The sequence below is a fragment of the Pithys albifrons genome, chromosome 4 (genome assembly GCF_047495875.1).
Source record: "Pithys albifrons albifrons isolate INPA30051 chromosome 4, PitAlb_v1, whole genome shotgun sequence".
NCBI lineage: Eukaryota > Metazoa > Chordata > Aves > Passeriformes > Thamnophilidae > Pithys > Pithys albifrons.
The window spans coordinates 36,270,988-36,286,342 of NC_092461.1; the positions used below are offsets into that span (position 1 = coordinate 36,270,988).

General features: G+C 40.0%; 1 protein-coding gene across 10 annotated transcripts in view; it reads right to left on the bottom strand.

Moving 5' to 3' along the window:
• PHF20L1 (PHD finger protein 20 like 1) overlaps positions 1–14,437 on the bottom strand; it is a 56,056-nt gene extending 41,619 nt beyond the window's left edge. For 5 of the 10 annotated variants that reach the window (XM_071553814.1, XM_071553818.1, XM_071553817.1 and 2 more), the window contains exons 1-6: positions 14,306–14,437; positions 13,222–13,327; positions 5,944–6,115; positions 5,708–5,792; positions 4,896–4,984; positions 2,442–2,504 (exon numbers count right to left, since the gene is read on the bottom strand). In XM_071553814.1, coding sequence (XP_071409915.1) covers positions 2,442–2,504; positions 4,896–4,984; positions 5,708–5,792; positions 5,944–6,115; positions 13,222–13,304 — 492 coding nt within the window. In that variant the 5' untranslated portion in view covers positions 13,305–13,327; positions 14,306–14,437. Of the gene's footprint in view, positions 1–2,441; positions 2,505–4,895; positions 4,985–5,707; positions 5,793–5,943; positions 6,116–13,221; positions 13,328–13,723; positions 13,903–14,305 lie in introns of all 10 variants that reach the window. The other 5 variants (XM_071553819.1, XM_071553816.1, XM_071553820.1 and 2 more) reach the window with 3 other exon arrangements.
• Positions 14,438–15,355: the final 918 nt, after the last annotated feature.

Consider the following 15,355-nt stretch of genomic DNA (forward strand, 5'->3'; position numbering starts at 1 on the left):
TTTTACAACTCTTGTTTCAGTGCAACTTCTTTCTACTTGTTACAGCTTATAAGTCTTTCAACTTTCTCTACTCAGAACTTCTTTGCCTTCTTGGACATATGAGAAAAGCATAACATAAATACAGAGCATTACTTCTTGTATCATGCATTTCCTTTTCCATAGCTCACTACTTTTAAATAACTGCTTATATAAGTAACTGTTATGCTTCCACTTTGCATCAAGCTATGTACTTAGAAACACCAACAGTTTTGATTCCTCTAAGGTAACGTGTTCCATGCCCACACTGACAATGCAGTTGCACACACTCAAGACTAGCCAGCAGCAAAGTTTGAAGCACCTTGGCAGTGCTCACAAAACAGGCCAGTACTGAGGCTGTTTGGTGACAAGCCAGCACAAATGAACATGTCTAAATGTCAGCTGCATAGCCAATCAAAAGCACACATACCTTTTTTTTGGCCAGCCAAAATGAGCACACACATTAGCTCCAGTCCATCCAGAGCCTTGCCCATCCAGCAGGACAAAAAAATGGATTGAGCTATTTGTGGTGGTGAGGAATTAGGAGACCTGAGAGTAGAAGTCTTACACTGTACCCTGGCCAAGGGATGAAGAGGATCAGTAACATGGCTGGAGCTTGGATCTTATGATAAAAGTGGGAACAAAAGGAAGTGCATCCTGCAGCAAAATAGCTTCTAAAGGGCATTCTTCTTTTCAGTCAAGCTATGCATTCTGAAATCGAAAGCTTTCAAAAGATAAAAAGCTTCAAGGACCAACTGAACCAAGTATCCTGCTCTCATGGCAGCTGTTTTGGTGCAACACCAAGGGGGTTTTGTTATTTTGTTTCATTGTTTGGATACTGTTCTTAAAACATGGAGCTTACAAAGGATAGCAGGACACACAATAATGAAGCAAACAAAGGTTAAGTATTCAGAAACCAGAGCAGACATACTAATTATGGTGACAGTTATATTTATTTTCTAGATTAACATGCAAAATTGAATTCAGTGAAGAGATCCTCGAGCACTGGCAGAGGACAAGACCATTTCAAGTGGTCCCTTCCAATCTAAAGAATGTTGTGTTTCTGACTTAGTCAGAAACAGTGGGTTCATTTTTATTCTGTCTCTGGAATAAACACACATGCATTCAAGTGACACAGGTACTTCCTGCTTTTTAACACTGAACTCCTGCTCAGTGACTGCTCAGTGGCACAGCTCCTGACATGACAGCTATTTAGCAACTAAGATGCTAAGATGATTATATTTCTTTTGAAGAGCACAGGAACTCCTTCAAAAAGATGCACCTGTGACTTTTTCAGAATTTTTAGAAAAAAAATTAACAAAAAAGTTTGTGAATAACACTGGGAGCCTAAAGCACAATGAAGTCTGAAATCTGTCTCAGGGTAATAGTAAGACACCCACTCCGTCAACCATAATAGCAAGACAGTAAATACCATGGATATCACAGAAATTAATTACAAATCTTTAATAACAGTACATTTTCCCAGATCATTCAGTATACAGAAAGACAGTGGCCTAAATATGAACACATTAGAAAGCAATAAGTTAAAAATCAAAATCTTCCTAAGACAAGTTTTTGCTACTTTTCCCTCATGTCCTGCCATCATGTCTCTATTGGCTGTAGTTCTGTAATTCTGCACTAGTTACTCTACACCATCCAGCCTGAATTACCACTTCCCACAGTATCTCACTCCAGTGAGTTTCTCATTTACATATATAACTTTTAAAAGTATAAAATAAAAGAAGTAAAAAAGGCATTTCCTTCTTTTTTATTCTTACTAAAATTCATCTTTCAAGTATGCTAAAAAAACTGAAAGAGAAAAGTAATGGTACACCGTAGTCAGAAAACAAAACATTACTTTATTACTACTGAGGAAAACTGTCATTATGATGATTAGATTCACTAAATCAAAACACAGGAAATTGCATGATCAAGAAATACATTAGTAGAAATTACTCAACAAACACTTGTATTTTAAAATACTCCTTTGTGTAACCTTAACCCTGCAAGAACTAGAAGGCAAAACCAGAATAATTTCTAAAATCCAACCCTTTCATCAATAGCAAAATTCACGCACACGTCATTCTCCCTTCATCTGCCTAAAACCACCACCTTTTAGCTGCTCTACAGTACTAAGGAATCAGCTGTTTATCCTCTCCTAGCACATCACAATTCCCACACATTCATACATACACATACATCAAACATCAATCTATAGACTGGCTGATTCCACATCAAGCCTTGATTCCTTACCCTCACCATTCAATCCTAAAAAGTCTGCCCCACCTACATCTTGGCTCACATTGTCTCCTGTCACATCTTCTTTATTCCTCTGGCCCATTCTCAAATCCATGCTTTATCCTCAGCTTCCTCTTTCTGTGTGCCAAGTCCCCTCCCTCTCCTTCAAAACCCTCCTCAAAACTCACTTCTTTTGGTTCGATTTCCGTCACTAATCTCAGCTCCGGCGCTATCTGCTCCCTCTCGCGCGCCTGATTACATCGAAGATAAAACAAAAAACATGAAACAGAAAAAGTAAGTTATCCAAATACTTCACATGTGCTCTCACAAGGGCAGTCTCAATATACCCCTCTTTCCTCTCTGTACTCCATTAGCCACATGTCTGTGTGATTTCTATTCATGTGCTCTTATCTGCACAGCAGCCAAACCTCAGGTCTCATTGCACTGAGACACACAAATATTTTCCACCTTTTAAAAGTTTTGCCGTTCCACCCTCACAGCTGAGTCTTATTAAAACACACTTATGCTGCAACTCAAAAATACTTTGGGTGTTATAGTGTTTACCATCTCTTCCTTCAAGTCACACTAAGCTCAAATCCAAGTATTAACTAATCTATCTCTCTCCACGTAATTCAAATTCTGCATGCTTAGCACACACCTTCCAAAAAGATCTTACAATTGTTACATCTGCTGATGCACTAAAACTTGAAGGATCTTAAGCTTACACTCATCTCAAGAAAAGCAGTTTTTTCTTTGGAAACAGACAAAAAATAAGTTATAGGTTTAAATTAAGCATGAGCCATTGGGTCTGACAACTCCACTTTTTCAAATCAATTTATTGTCTTGGAATACTTTTAAGCTTAGCATAGATTTTTAGTAAATGTTTTCTTATAAAATAAATAATGCAAAAGACCAAAAACATCATTTGCATTTTAGGCTTAGATAAAGCTCACTTTCAGGTAATTGATTTTCAAACCAAATACTAGTTCATGGTTTTATTCTGAAATAACACAAAAATATTTAGAAAAACAAACATTTTACCACAGCATGATATAGGAGAAATGTTGTGAGGAAAATTGCGTTTTTGTCTCTGAAAGCTACAGATCTTCATGCTTATTTCTACTTTTGCAAAATTACATGCTACAACTACTGCCAATTAGCATTACAGGAAGCACAACTGGTGGTGTTCTTGCTTCAAGTCTCTAAATCCATCTTGGAAAGTCAAAATTTGTCCCTCTTATTCTTTCTCAAAATTTCATTGAAGCAGCCTACATTCAGCCCCAAGATGCACAAGTGGCACTGTAACTCTTCACTACTGAGAAAAATTAGAGTAACAGATGAGCTGGACTGCCACCAAGCATGTCTGGGCAACATAATAGTTGTGGAGAAATGGATTTACTAGGTTGGTGGTTTTTTAAGTTCAAAATTCCTATGGCCTAAGAGTAGTAACTCAAGATTAGATATAACATTGCTCTGTACAAAAGCCCAGGACAGATCAAGGACTTCTTTACACCATCACAAAACGCTTATTTAATTTCAGTCACAGCCACTGTACGCAAGTGTTGCCTTTCATAAAGAAAAGTGAAACACTCTAGTTTCTCAGCCTACTGTCATACTCAAAGTATTCTTTGAAATACTACACACTGGTTCAACAGTTACTGTAAGACTGCAGCAAGAAACCAGGGTTAGTGTGACTATGGATTTCAGTTTAATCTTCTTCAGGAGACATTTTAAATAGTGCAATAGTGTCTGCACAAAGTTCAGTGTCCCTTCCACAGAGGATCAACCCTACTACCAACTGCAGGTACCTGCACCTCGGAGGCCAGGATACAGAGATACTTTCGAGCCAATTTGTTTATTCATCTGCCCTTGTCACAATATGATGGTTACAACAGTGATTATGAAATAACTAAATTTTGTTTGCCAAAGTAGGAGTACTCCGAAGAAAACTGAGAGCAAATAAAGAGTAGTTTCACACTTTTTGCCTCAAATAGTTTCAGTAGAGTACTTCCTCATTAACTATGAAAATAGTTACCATGCAAGGTAAGTGCAATGGCATTTCCACTGATGGCATCTAAGAGTTTTCAATGTTGTTTTCCTTATACAAGTAAAGATATGCCTAGTGACTAAAACATGGCCTCTGCTTCACAGTTTTACTCCATTTCTATTCAGCATCTGTTCTTTTAACAGTGACTTGACATTATCAAAAAGCTACTGTATTAGTAAACAAAAGAGATGGGGTGGAGGGTGAGGAATAAATAAACAAAAAAATAAGCAGCACAGGCTGCTGAAAAGCTGAAGCTTTTTCCTGAAGGACACCAGAGGGAAAAGGCACTGGATGTCCCTGGCTTTGTAAACTCTGCAAGACAAGACTCTGCGAACAAATTAGTCAGCAATGGAGTGTCCAGCAGCCAGACATTTCAGAGAGGGACAAGGCCACTGGAACAGCACGCTCTGAGGCATCATCCATAAACTGGTGAAGCAAGGCAGTGCACGACCTGGAATAAAGACTGTAACCCAAAAACTAGTTGTGCTACATGATGCTTTTACTGTGTCAAGATACTAAAAAAAACAAAACCAAACAAACAAAAAACCAAACAACTACATAAACCCCAATGAAGCAATACCTAAAGCATTCTTACCTGCCCTTTTGCATCCTCTGGCATAGATTTGATATGCATCCTTTTAAGACATCGGATGACACCATCATAGAACTGCACTGTGAATGTTCCTAGAAAATGATTATGTCATCACTATGAGTAGTTAAGAAACAAACACACCCTGTTACTACAAAAGCTTTAGCAAAATGTTTTGTAGGCTGTACGAGCAGAGTAACCAGGTGTCACCAATAGTTGAGATGTAGATTTTCAAAGAAAAGAATATTATTGCTCTCTGTTCAATTGGACAATTTCATGCACGTTTAAGCTATTGAGTCACTTTGGCTCATAATTCATTGAAAGAATTATGTAATATTTAAGGTTCCACACTAGGAAAATAATTCAATTTACAACCAAATCTTCATTTGCTTTACGCTACAGTTAAAACTGCCAACTTCTACTCATGTTCATTAGAAATATCACCATTGTGAAGTATTTCATTTAATGTGCTCCTCTTTATTTCCCCACTTTTGTTGTTTTTCTTCAACAAACAGAACTAAACATGAAAATTTAAATATGTCATTAGCCCAAATCAACAATTGTACAAAATATTCCTGTGACTGTGCAGCGGATCTTCTGATCACTGATACAAAAACACTAAGCATTTTGTCCTCTAGGAAAAATTCTAATTTTTAAATTTCATACAAAGACTAACCTCATACTATTTTGATAAATTTTCACTTAATATTTAGGCAGTGAGGAAAACTTTATAAGCATAACCCTTTATTAAGCAGACTAAATCTACAGCATAATATATGCAAACAGACCTTACCTATGGACCATACATGCATACATACCCTCTTTATTAATTGCTTCAATCTTTGCAGGGTAGTATCGACAGTCTGTCCAACGAGCCAGGACTTCTTCTCCAGGTTTAAAATCCTATTTTATACAAATTTAGTCATTAATATTTAACTAATTTAGGTATTTTTCCCTAAAAAGAATTAAACATTAAGAGCTAGAGATATTTAATGTAGGAAAACAGGCAGGAGAGTCGACAAACATCTAAGACAAAAATAAGTCTGCCACTTACAACAAATTCTTCATCATCTTTCAGGCCCTCTTTCCTCAATGCTGGTCGCTCCAGAGGTCGCAACCTATTGCTGTCCCAGTAAATCCACTCATCATAGCGGTGACTCCAGCGTTCAAAATGGACCAACATCTTCCCCTCTTCATAATCTATCTTCTCAATACGGGATGGATACCTGCAATGATAAACATAAACTGATAAATCTCAAAGGTTTGTTTCTTGTTAGGGTTAGGGTTACAACAGTGCCTTGTGCTGAGAACTGTCCAAGTTTGAAAAAAATTAGTTACTAAACTGATAACCTTCAGTTAAAGAGTTGATATACATCAGTAAAAATGGGAATGAGGCAGAATTCACCTCCTTCTGCCTTTCACAAACATATTGAAACAGATCGAAAAGTGCAAAGAATCTCCTATGATAAAGAAGTTAATTACATCATTAATTCTTTTACCAGAGTTTGTATTAGGGATGATCTGAAGTCAACAAAGCAAGTACTGAAAAAAAAAGACCACAGCCAAAGGACAGCTGCCTTTAACTTTCACAACAAATTCCAACAGGTAGAAAAGCAACTGACATATACAGGAACCCTGACAGCATTATCAGTTTTGAATACTGACCGAGTTGTTAAAGGAGTTTCTAACACTATGTTCAGACTAAAATAGAAGTTTTCAACAAGCACAGGCTTTCCTTATTTCTTAGTGACTAGAACTGGGCACTTAAACAAAAAGTGTCAATCTCAATTTTCTCCTTCCTTTCTTCAGTCCTACTTCTTAACTGCAGTGATGTATACAGCTTCCCAACATTTAAATATTTCAGGAGCTGCTGATTAAGAAAAACTCTGATTTTCTAGGCTACTGCAGCCACATTTCACACTCACATCAGAATTCACAGACAGTTCAAGCTCTTGTTGCATTTCTCTCATCCACGCACTTCAGAAATGCAAAATATTTTCACAGCCATTCTTTTAAGTTCCCAAATTCTTCTCACTGCACTTAAAAAAAATCCCACAAAGTCTTAGTCTAAAAATGCAGACTCATTTGCCATACTACTAACAAAATCTTTTTCAAGACACTTCATGGGTCTTCCTTCAGAGGAACAAGAAGATCAACCTCCCTTTCCCGTCTCAAGCAGACTGACAACATTCTAACAGGAATGGTGAAGCTGATGATATGCGGCATCAAAACAGAAAGTAAAACTCAGGTCAAACCTGAATTCTCCAGCAGCACCATTCTGGTTTAACTTTGAACAATCACATGCTGCTAAGTTTAGCATGCTGCTAATTTTATAATAGAATTCCTTACTAATTTTTTCATCTTCCCAAGTGTTCCAGTTTCAGATGTTTTACAACTAGACACCAAGTCTCACAATAAGCAGGAAGAGGAGCGAAGCAGAGCAAAAAGTAAAGTTACTGTTACGAGAGCAAACGTGTCAGTAACAATGCTACCCAAAGGAGCTCCAAACACCAGGATGACACAGAAAGTATTCAACAGGGGAGGAACAAAAAACACCAGGAAAGTAAGAGGATGGGAAGTTAATTTTCTAGCAATCAAAAAGAAGAGCTTGTGTTGCAGTAAGAAAGTGGAAGCCAAGAATGGTATTTTCTCAGCACAGTTGGAAATTTTAGGTTTATCAGATGCCAGACACCTAGTGATGCAAAACTATGGTTATTTTACAAAATTCAGGGCCAATCAGCTGAAAGACAGAATTCTCCTTTTCCTACAAATCTCCAATGCAAATACTTTGTTCCCATTATGGCACTTCCCTACAGCAGGTTCCCTTGTTATGGCTGGGAGCTTTCACTGGTCAGCAGCAACCAAGTCACCACTCCAAGCATTGTGTGAGAAGACAACAGAAGGGATAAACCAGGAAATTACAATACACTATCCTGGAAAGAGAAAACCTAGTAAGAGAGGGAAGTAAAATACAGAGCAGAGTTTTGAGACAAATATTTTAAAATTAAAATAGTTTTAAAGAAAATTCAGCAAGTCAAGATTCAAGACAGTAATATACATATAAAATAAAAAGAGTAAAGCTAGCATGAGTTACTAAAAGAAGATATGCAAAATATTAAGTCTCATTAGAGATTACTCTAGAGAGGAAATGCAGCACAACGTACTTATTGGTTAATTCCCTTTTGATAAAAGCAATTTCTGCAATTAAAATCTTTTTAAAGCCCAAAATTCTGGTTTCACACAATTAACCTCATAATAACCATACTACACAACTATATTCTAATAATTTATGTTTCTCCCATGTATCTTAAGAGAGTGGTTGCAAGATGAACAGACAAAACATTCAACTCCAGTCCTCAGACATGGAACCAGCCAAGCCAGGTGCAATTCATTATTAGGCAACCCAAACACAACTTTGTATGGATTTAGCAACAAACTGTTACCCTCAGTATCCACTAAAATCAGCCACACAATGTGCCACAAATACATACAAACAGTAATAGTTCACAGTACCCATCCCACAGTGGAAAAGAGCAGAATATACATATTGCAGAATTTACTATTGCAAATTTTACACTGCACAGAAACATCTTTCTGGTGTTTTTGTACTTTTACTGAAAGTAATCACTTTCATAAAATAAAAAATTATTAATGAAGATGTTTACAGCTCATACACATGTGACATTTTATGTAGAAGTTGCATTGCAAAGTTTCAAAGTTACATTTGAAGAAGTGCTACAACGGGGGATACAAACATCATTCCTTACAGTACCAGAGCCTAAGGATGTCCAAGGCCAAAACAACCTTCCAGTCAGGTTAATTCCCCAGCAAGTACTGCACACTATGTGACCAGAATGAAACCTATATACAAATAGATTTTCTAACATTTCATGAGAACAAGTCAGAAAAATATATTCTAAAAATTTGAGGGGAAAGTTACTTTTCACAAAACAAAAACAAATAAACCAAACAGACCTAACACACTGATATTCAATAATCAAAGTCTTCTTTTTGTGGGAGAAACAGTAACCTGCAAATTTTGGGTGTGTTTCTTTAACAGGATGCTGGAAAGAATATCTAATAATGGCACATGAAGTTTCATCCAAATTTAAGGGGTACTTGTTCTTATTTTCTAAAGGAAGAACAGGAGAATTGCTGTTAGCTGATGGTATCTACCCAGTTTACACACTTCATGCTCTCCATTCGCTGGTTCTAATCTTGGTGATTCCAAACCATTAGAATTATGCAATTTTTTTGAAAGCTTCAGAATTTAATATGGCTTACCAAATCTACACTGTGAAGCACTGGTCAGACAATAGTTTTCTAGCGTTCATATGAGAAAAATGAAATGAAAACTTTGCTTTTTCCTTTCTTGACAGCGTAAAAAAACCCAAAGCATTTTCTCCAATGCACTCAACACACAGTAATAGCCACAGTGTTTTTCACTTTTACATTATCATCTTCCTTTTAATGCTTCAAAAGCGACCAAACGTGGTGAATTGCCTTGTGAAATGGGACAATATGTATTTCAAACTGTAAAAAAGAATGCAAAAACATGAGTAAATTTGCTCAAGTTTGCACCTACAAAGTCTACAGACACATACTTCTTGCCTTCACAAAACTGGTAATAAAAAGTGTCTGCTGCTTTGTAGAGGATATAAACCCAAATACCCTGTGTTCTGACTTCTCACAAATAGTGTTCTGGTATCTTCAAAATCTGCAAACACTTATTTCTAGGTTCCTATTTTTTTTATATATATATATAGTATTAAATCAATATAAAGCAGACTCTTCACCATCCTTTTAAATACCTGTCAGGTAACCCAGTCAACTGAAATCTAAAGCAAGGACTGTACCAAGATTTCCCAAAGACTTAGAGGGAAAAAGCTTCCTCCATATTGGACGTAAAAAAGAAATCCTTCCAGATAATTAAACATACAAATGGCAAGTGCTGTTGTTCTAACAACTAACCTATTTTAGTGAGGTGTTTCCATTCCAGAACAACAAGGGCCATGAATCTGTACTTCCCTCCTAACCTAACTTGGAGTTTTAAATCAGGCAAATTAATAAAAACTGTGGTCTCAGAAATATAACAGGGTTGTTTTCTTCAAAGCAGTATCTGCTGCTTGCTGGACAACTGGAGAGTTAGAGTCTCAAAAGACACACAAAGACAGAAAAAAAAGGAAGAGATGCATCAGCTTTGCCAGGCCAGCGTCCTGCCTGTGGCAGCTGACAGCTTAAGAATTGTCTTACACATGGACATACACCTGCAGGTTTGTGCAGCTTTACTGCTGTTTCATTTGTTTTGTCAGTGAGAGGCAGAGGGGGGTATGGAAAAGTATCCGTTTTTACAGAAGATCACAGGATAATTCAAGTTGAAAGGGACCTCGGAAAACCTCTAGTCCAATCTCCCTCTCAAAGCAGAGTCAGCTATGGGATGAGGTCAGGTTTTCCTGTGTTTTATCCATCCCAGTCTTGAAAATCTCCAACCCTCACAAACTTTTCCGCCAACCTGATGCACTGCTTGACTGTCCCACGGGGAAAAAAGATTCTCCTTCAACACAGTCTGAATCTCTCATTTCAGCTTGTGCCTGTTGTCTCTTGTCTTCCAGCTATCTGTAGAGCTTGGCTAAGTCAATCTTCTTGATGACAGCCTTGTAGGTATTGGAAGGCTGACATGGGACACCTGAAGCCTTCTGCAAACTAAACAAGTCCAGTTTCCTCACTCTCTCTTCACAGGTCATACACTCCAGGCCCCTGATCATCTCATATACTTGAAATTTTCTATTTCATAATTTTCAATCCCATCCCTTTTACTCTCTCCTGACAGATGATCACATTGATTTTGATTAGAGATGCATTTCATAGTTTGCTTTAGTGAATTTAAACACAACAAGTGGTACAAATTCATGATGTAAGACAATCCAATCCCCTGCAACAGCAAAACTGCCGCACTTGATAAAGTTACAATTGCAGTTACCTCCACAGTAAAGCAAAAACAAACACACTCAGTGACAGCCTGTCTTTGCTGACCAGTTTAACCAGGCTGTCTTCTATTCTGTCACAGTACATGACAAATTGTATCAGTGACCCAAACTCTCTCTTCAAAAACTTCCATTTAAAACCACAGGGTTTGTAAGCAATAAATAGTCCAAGTACACAATGCCCCCTCTGAAGTTTACAGAAGGTAAACAGAACACCAGATTCCATGAGATGAATTTCTGCAACTACTACACAGTTCAAAAATTTCAAACAAGTAAAAGTGCATCAGAAAGCAAAAACATACTTTACTACATCTTTTCTCACATTCTCAAGAAGCCTTTCCTGACTAACATTTTAACTGGTCATGAACAGCGGATCTTTAAATGTCAGTAAGCTTTCAGAAAAATGAAGGAAAAAAAATAAAACCCTTCCACAGGCTATTTTACAGCAACTGTTCTCAATTTGTCATTTGTAGAAAGACTGAACTAAGCAATATCACTGCTCTTCAATTTAGCTTTTGTTATAAAATATAAAGAGATTTGATGTAAGTTCAGCAACTTTATTTTCTTTGAAGTCTGTATTTATGCATGTAAATCAGGGGAATGCATACAGATTATATATAGAAAGAATTTAAAAAACATCCACCACCCCCATATGCAACAGAAAGCTAAGAAAAAAAAATCACATGGACTATTATTGCAACCCATGTCACCCTAATAATAACACAACAGGAGACTTTCTGTCACAAGCTATTTGGTTCTGTATGTGAATGTTAGTTAATTTGAGACTGAGTCCTGTTTTCAGTATTGCTGCAACTGCTAAATTTTCTTATTAAATTTCTTCTCCTATATATGGCACCACAAAAATTTACATGCACATAGACTTGACCTGTTCCACCTGGTGGTATAGATGAATCAATTCCTAGAAAGTTCAGCATAAATTCTGTTCTTCCTGAAAACACCCAACAATTCAGCTGCACAGCTTGTGACATGGCCCATGCCTGGCAACCCAAACCTAGACAAGCACTCCAGAGCTGACATGTAGCCCTTCTCTGGGAACAGGCTGGGCATATCTGGAATGATGAATACACTGGATATTCAGTGATACTACTTTTTTATACAATTAATGCTGAAGCTATTTTGACATATTCATTTTTGTTAGTTATATTAACCAATTACCTTGTCACTGATAATGTAATATAAAAGTTTTACTGAAATTATTTTTATAGCATTATTTGGATGTTTTCATTGTCCTGGCATTCAGTTATAGAATCAGGACACTGAAAACCCACTCTACAGAAACAGGTAAGAACAAGAACTGTTCTGTAAATCAATTCCTTTAGAGAACCCAAACACTTCTGCTACAATTAAAATCAAAGCTCTACAGATAAAAAGTTTGACCCAACTTTTTATATAGAGCATGTACCTACCACAGCAAACATGTCAATAACACACAGACTTCTCCCTCACATCACTTGGAGTTAACAGGATCAGATAATTACAGGAGCATGCTGAGCTCTCCAGGAATGCAACAGAAAATGAGGTACATAACTCTACATTTCCTAACTCCAACAAATCAGATAGCTTCTGAGAAAAAGCTTTTGGGTAGAAGCAACAATTTCTCCTGTCATATACTTCAACAAAACCAGGGATTTTTCAAACTGGACTAGCATGGCCAGCACACATCATCAAATTAGCCCACTTGCTGTAAAGAAATTTTGACTAAATTCATTTTATACGAACAGCTCCTTTCACAACACATACTGTGCAGTGTGGTCTTTGTACCCACAATTTCCATTTTATAGTCTCTGAACTCACAATATGCCTGGGTGTCTGCAGAGTCACAGTTTTAAGCACTTCACTCCTCCAGCTGTTTGATACAAACACAACTGTACTTGCCTATCTCATGCACTCCAGTGAAGGATGTTTTCTTTTCTTAAATCAGTTTTGTGAACCTATGAAGTGTGATAACTGAAGACAAAACAAATCCCATTGCACGCCTTCAAATGAAAAACAAAAGAACAATTTGGCCATGGAAGTTTGCCACACTGAGACACTGATCAGCTTAGCCATGACACTGCATTCCACTCTACTCCAGAAACCCTCTTTGCTTACTATGGCTGCACAAGCAACTAAAAGCAAACAAACAAAAACCCACAGAAAAGTTTTATTTCTGAAGAGAGAGTACTTTCCTAAAAGCCAACAGTTTTAACAGACTTTGGTGAAAAGTCGTAAAGTTCACATGTGAAACGGTCGATTAATAGGTACACTAAGTTATATAATCAGATATCTAAGCACACAGTGTACACAAAATAATTATGCTCTCAGCAAATGTACAATGTCTTCCATACCATTTCTGCAAATAGTCCAGTGCTTCCAAGCGAGCACCAATCTCAAATGTGATTCCAGGACGATTTGGAGGCTTTTTACTCATCTTGGTATTTTCTTCTTCACCACCTTTGAAGGAAAGAAGAGAAGTCGCTTTGAAACACATAATGTTGCCTAAAACGTATCACTGACAGCAAATATATTCCAGAGGGTGGAAAAAGATGTGAAATTACGATCCTGACTTTTCATTTAACTTCTTAGTTTACAGAAATATAGTCAAGGCTCAAATAAGACACTGAAAGAACATTCCTGCATATTTGTATTCATTTTTTTTCCTTTCATAAAAACCCCTGTCATCACCTTAAGTCAAAATATACTACAAAAAAAAAAATCTGGTGCTCATCTTTTGAGCTGTACTACACTGTAATTCCTTCACACCCTTCTGGAGCCAAATTTTAATTTACTTATAGTCAACATGTGTGCTCTCCTCGTATGTGGAAAAGGTAAAAACCAAGAAAAACTTACCTTACCAAGAACAGATAAACACAGCTTAAGGCACAAGCAAGATGAAAATTAGCACAAACAAAAACTAAAAAGCCAAAAAAAGCCATCTGCAGCCTTTCTGTGCACTCTGGAGTCGCACTCATGGCACTGAGCAAGTTTCAGGCACCACTGGCTTGTAATTTTATTTTGTAGGTCAGTAACTATCAAAAAAAAAAAGAAACAAAAAGAAAAATCACTTCTGCGCGCACCCACCGAGGCTACTGCGCTGCCTTTCTGCTATGCCCCCCGTGCCACCCCGAGCCGCTGCTGGGCAGCGCGGGGGTATGCGGGGCCGAAGAGGGGCCGGGAGCGGCCCCGGGACCCCCGCGCTGCAGCGGGGCCGCCCCGGCCGCGCGGGGACACAAAGGGCCGAGCGCCGCGGCCCGGCGGGGGCTCCGCGCCCGGCGCACCCGGGGGAGGCCCCGCCAGACCCCTGGCCGCGGGCGGGGCCCGGCACGGGCAGAGCCGCGGGCGCCGCCCCGCCAGGCCCGGGCGCAGTGCGGGGGACGCCGGAGCCAACCCGCCCGCGCTGCCCCCGCGCTGCCCCCCGCGCTCCGCCCTTACCGCCCGCTCCGCTACGCTACGCTCCGCTCCGCTCGCCCCGCAGCCCCGGCGCGGCTCCCGCGGGGTGTCCGGACCTGCCACCCCTCAGCGACCCATCCTGCCCGCGCCCCGCGCGCGTCACCGCCGCGCGACGCGCCCGCCCCCGACACGTGACCGCGCAGGGGCGGGGGCGAGCGAGACAAAGAGCGGCGGCGGCGCAGGGGATGGGAGTCGGGATGGGGATACCGGGATGGGGACATCGGGCCCGGCACACACCGCTGTGGGGACACCTCGCTGGGGATACACCGGCCCGGGGACACTTGGGATGAGTACACCGTGCCGGCAACACAGATTCTGTGCCAGGGACATCGGGCTACCTGGGGACACCGCCTTGGGGACACTGGGCTGCCCCGGGGACACACTGGGTTGCCTCGGGGGCACCGCCTTGGGGACATGGCCAGGGACACGCTGCCGTGGGGACGGTGCCACACGTCACGGCGTTCCCCGCTGCCATCACGCACCGGCAGTCCCCGTCATAGAAACTGGAGAGCAGAAGGGGCTGTCCACAGGAGGGGAACAAAGATGCTGAAGGGACTGGAGCATCTCTTAAAAGGAGAGGATGAGGGAGCTGGGACTGCTCAACCTCGAGAAGAGGCGACTGAGAGGAGACCTCATCAATGTCTGTCAGCATCTGAAGGGAGGGTGTCAAAATGATGGAATCAGGCTCTTCTCAGCGGTGCCGAGCAATAGGACAAGAAGCAATAGGCTGAAACTCGTGCACAGGAAATTCTATCTGAATATGAAGAACTTTAGTGTGCAGTGACTGTGCACTAGAACAGGTTGCCCAGAGAGGGTGTGGATCAAGAACTGTCTGGACACAACCCTGTGCCATGTGTTCTGGGATGACCCTGCTGGAGCAAGGTGTTTGGACCACATGGTCCACTGTGGTGCCTTCCAACCCTGCCCATTCTGTGACTCTGTGAGAGGGGTGAGGTTGGCCATCCAGGTGGCTGCAGGAGTGCCATAGCCAGCAGCTGGTGGCCATAGGACAGCCCTGGCCAGGCATGAGCC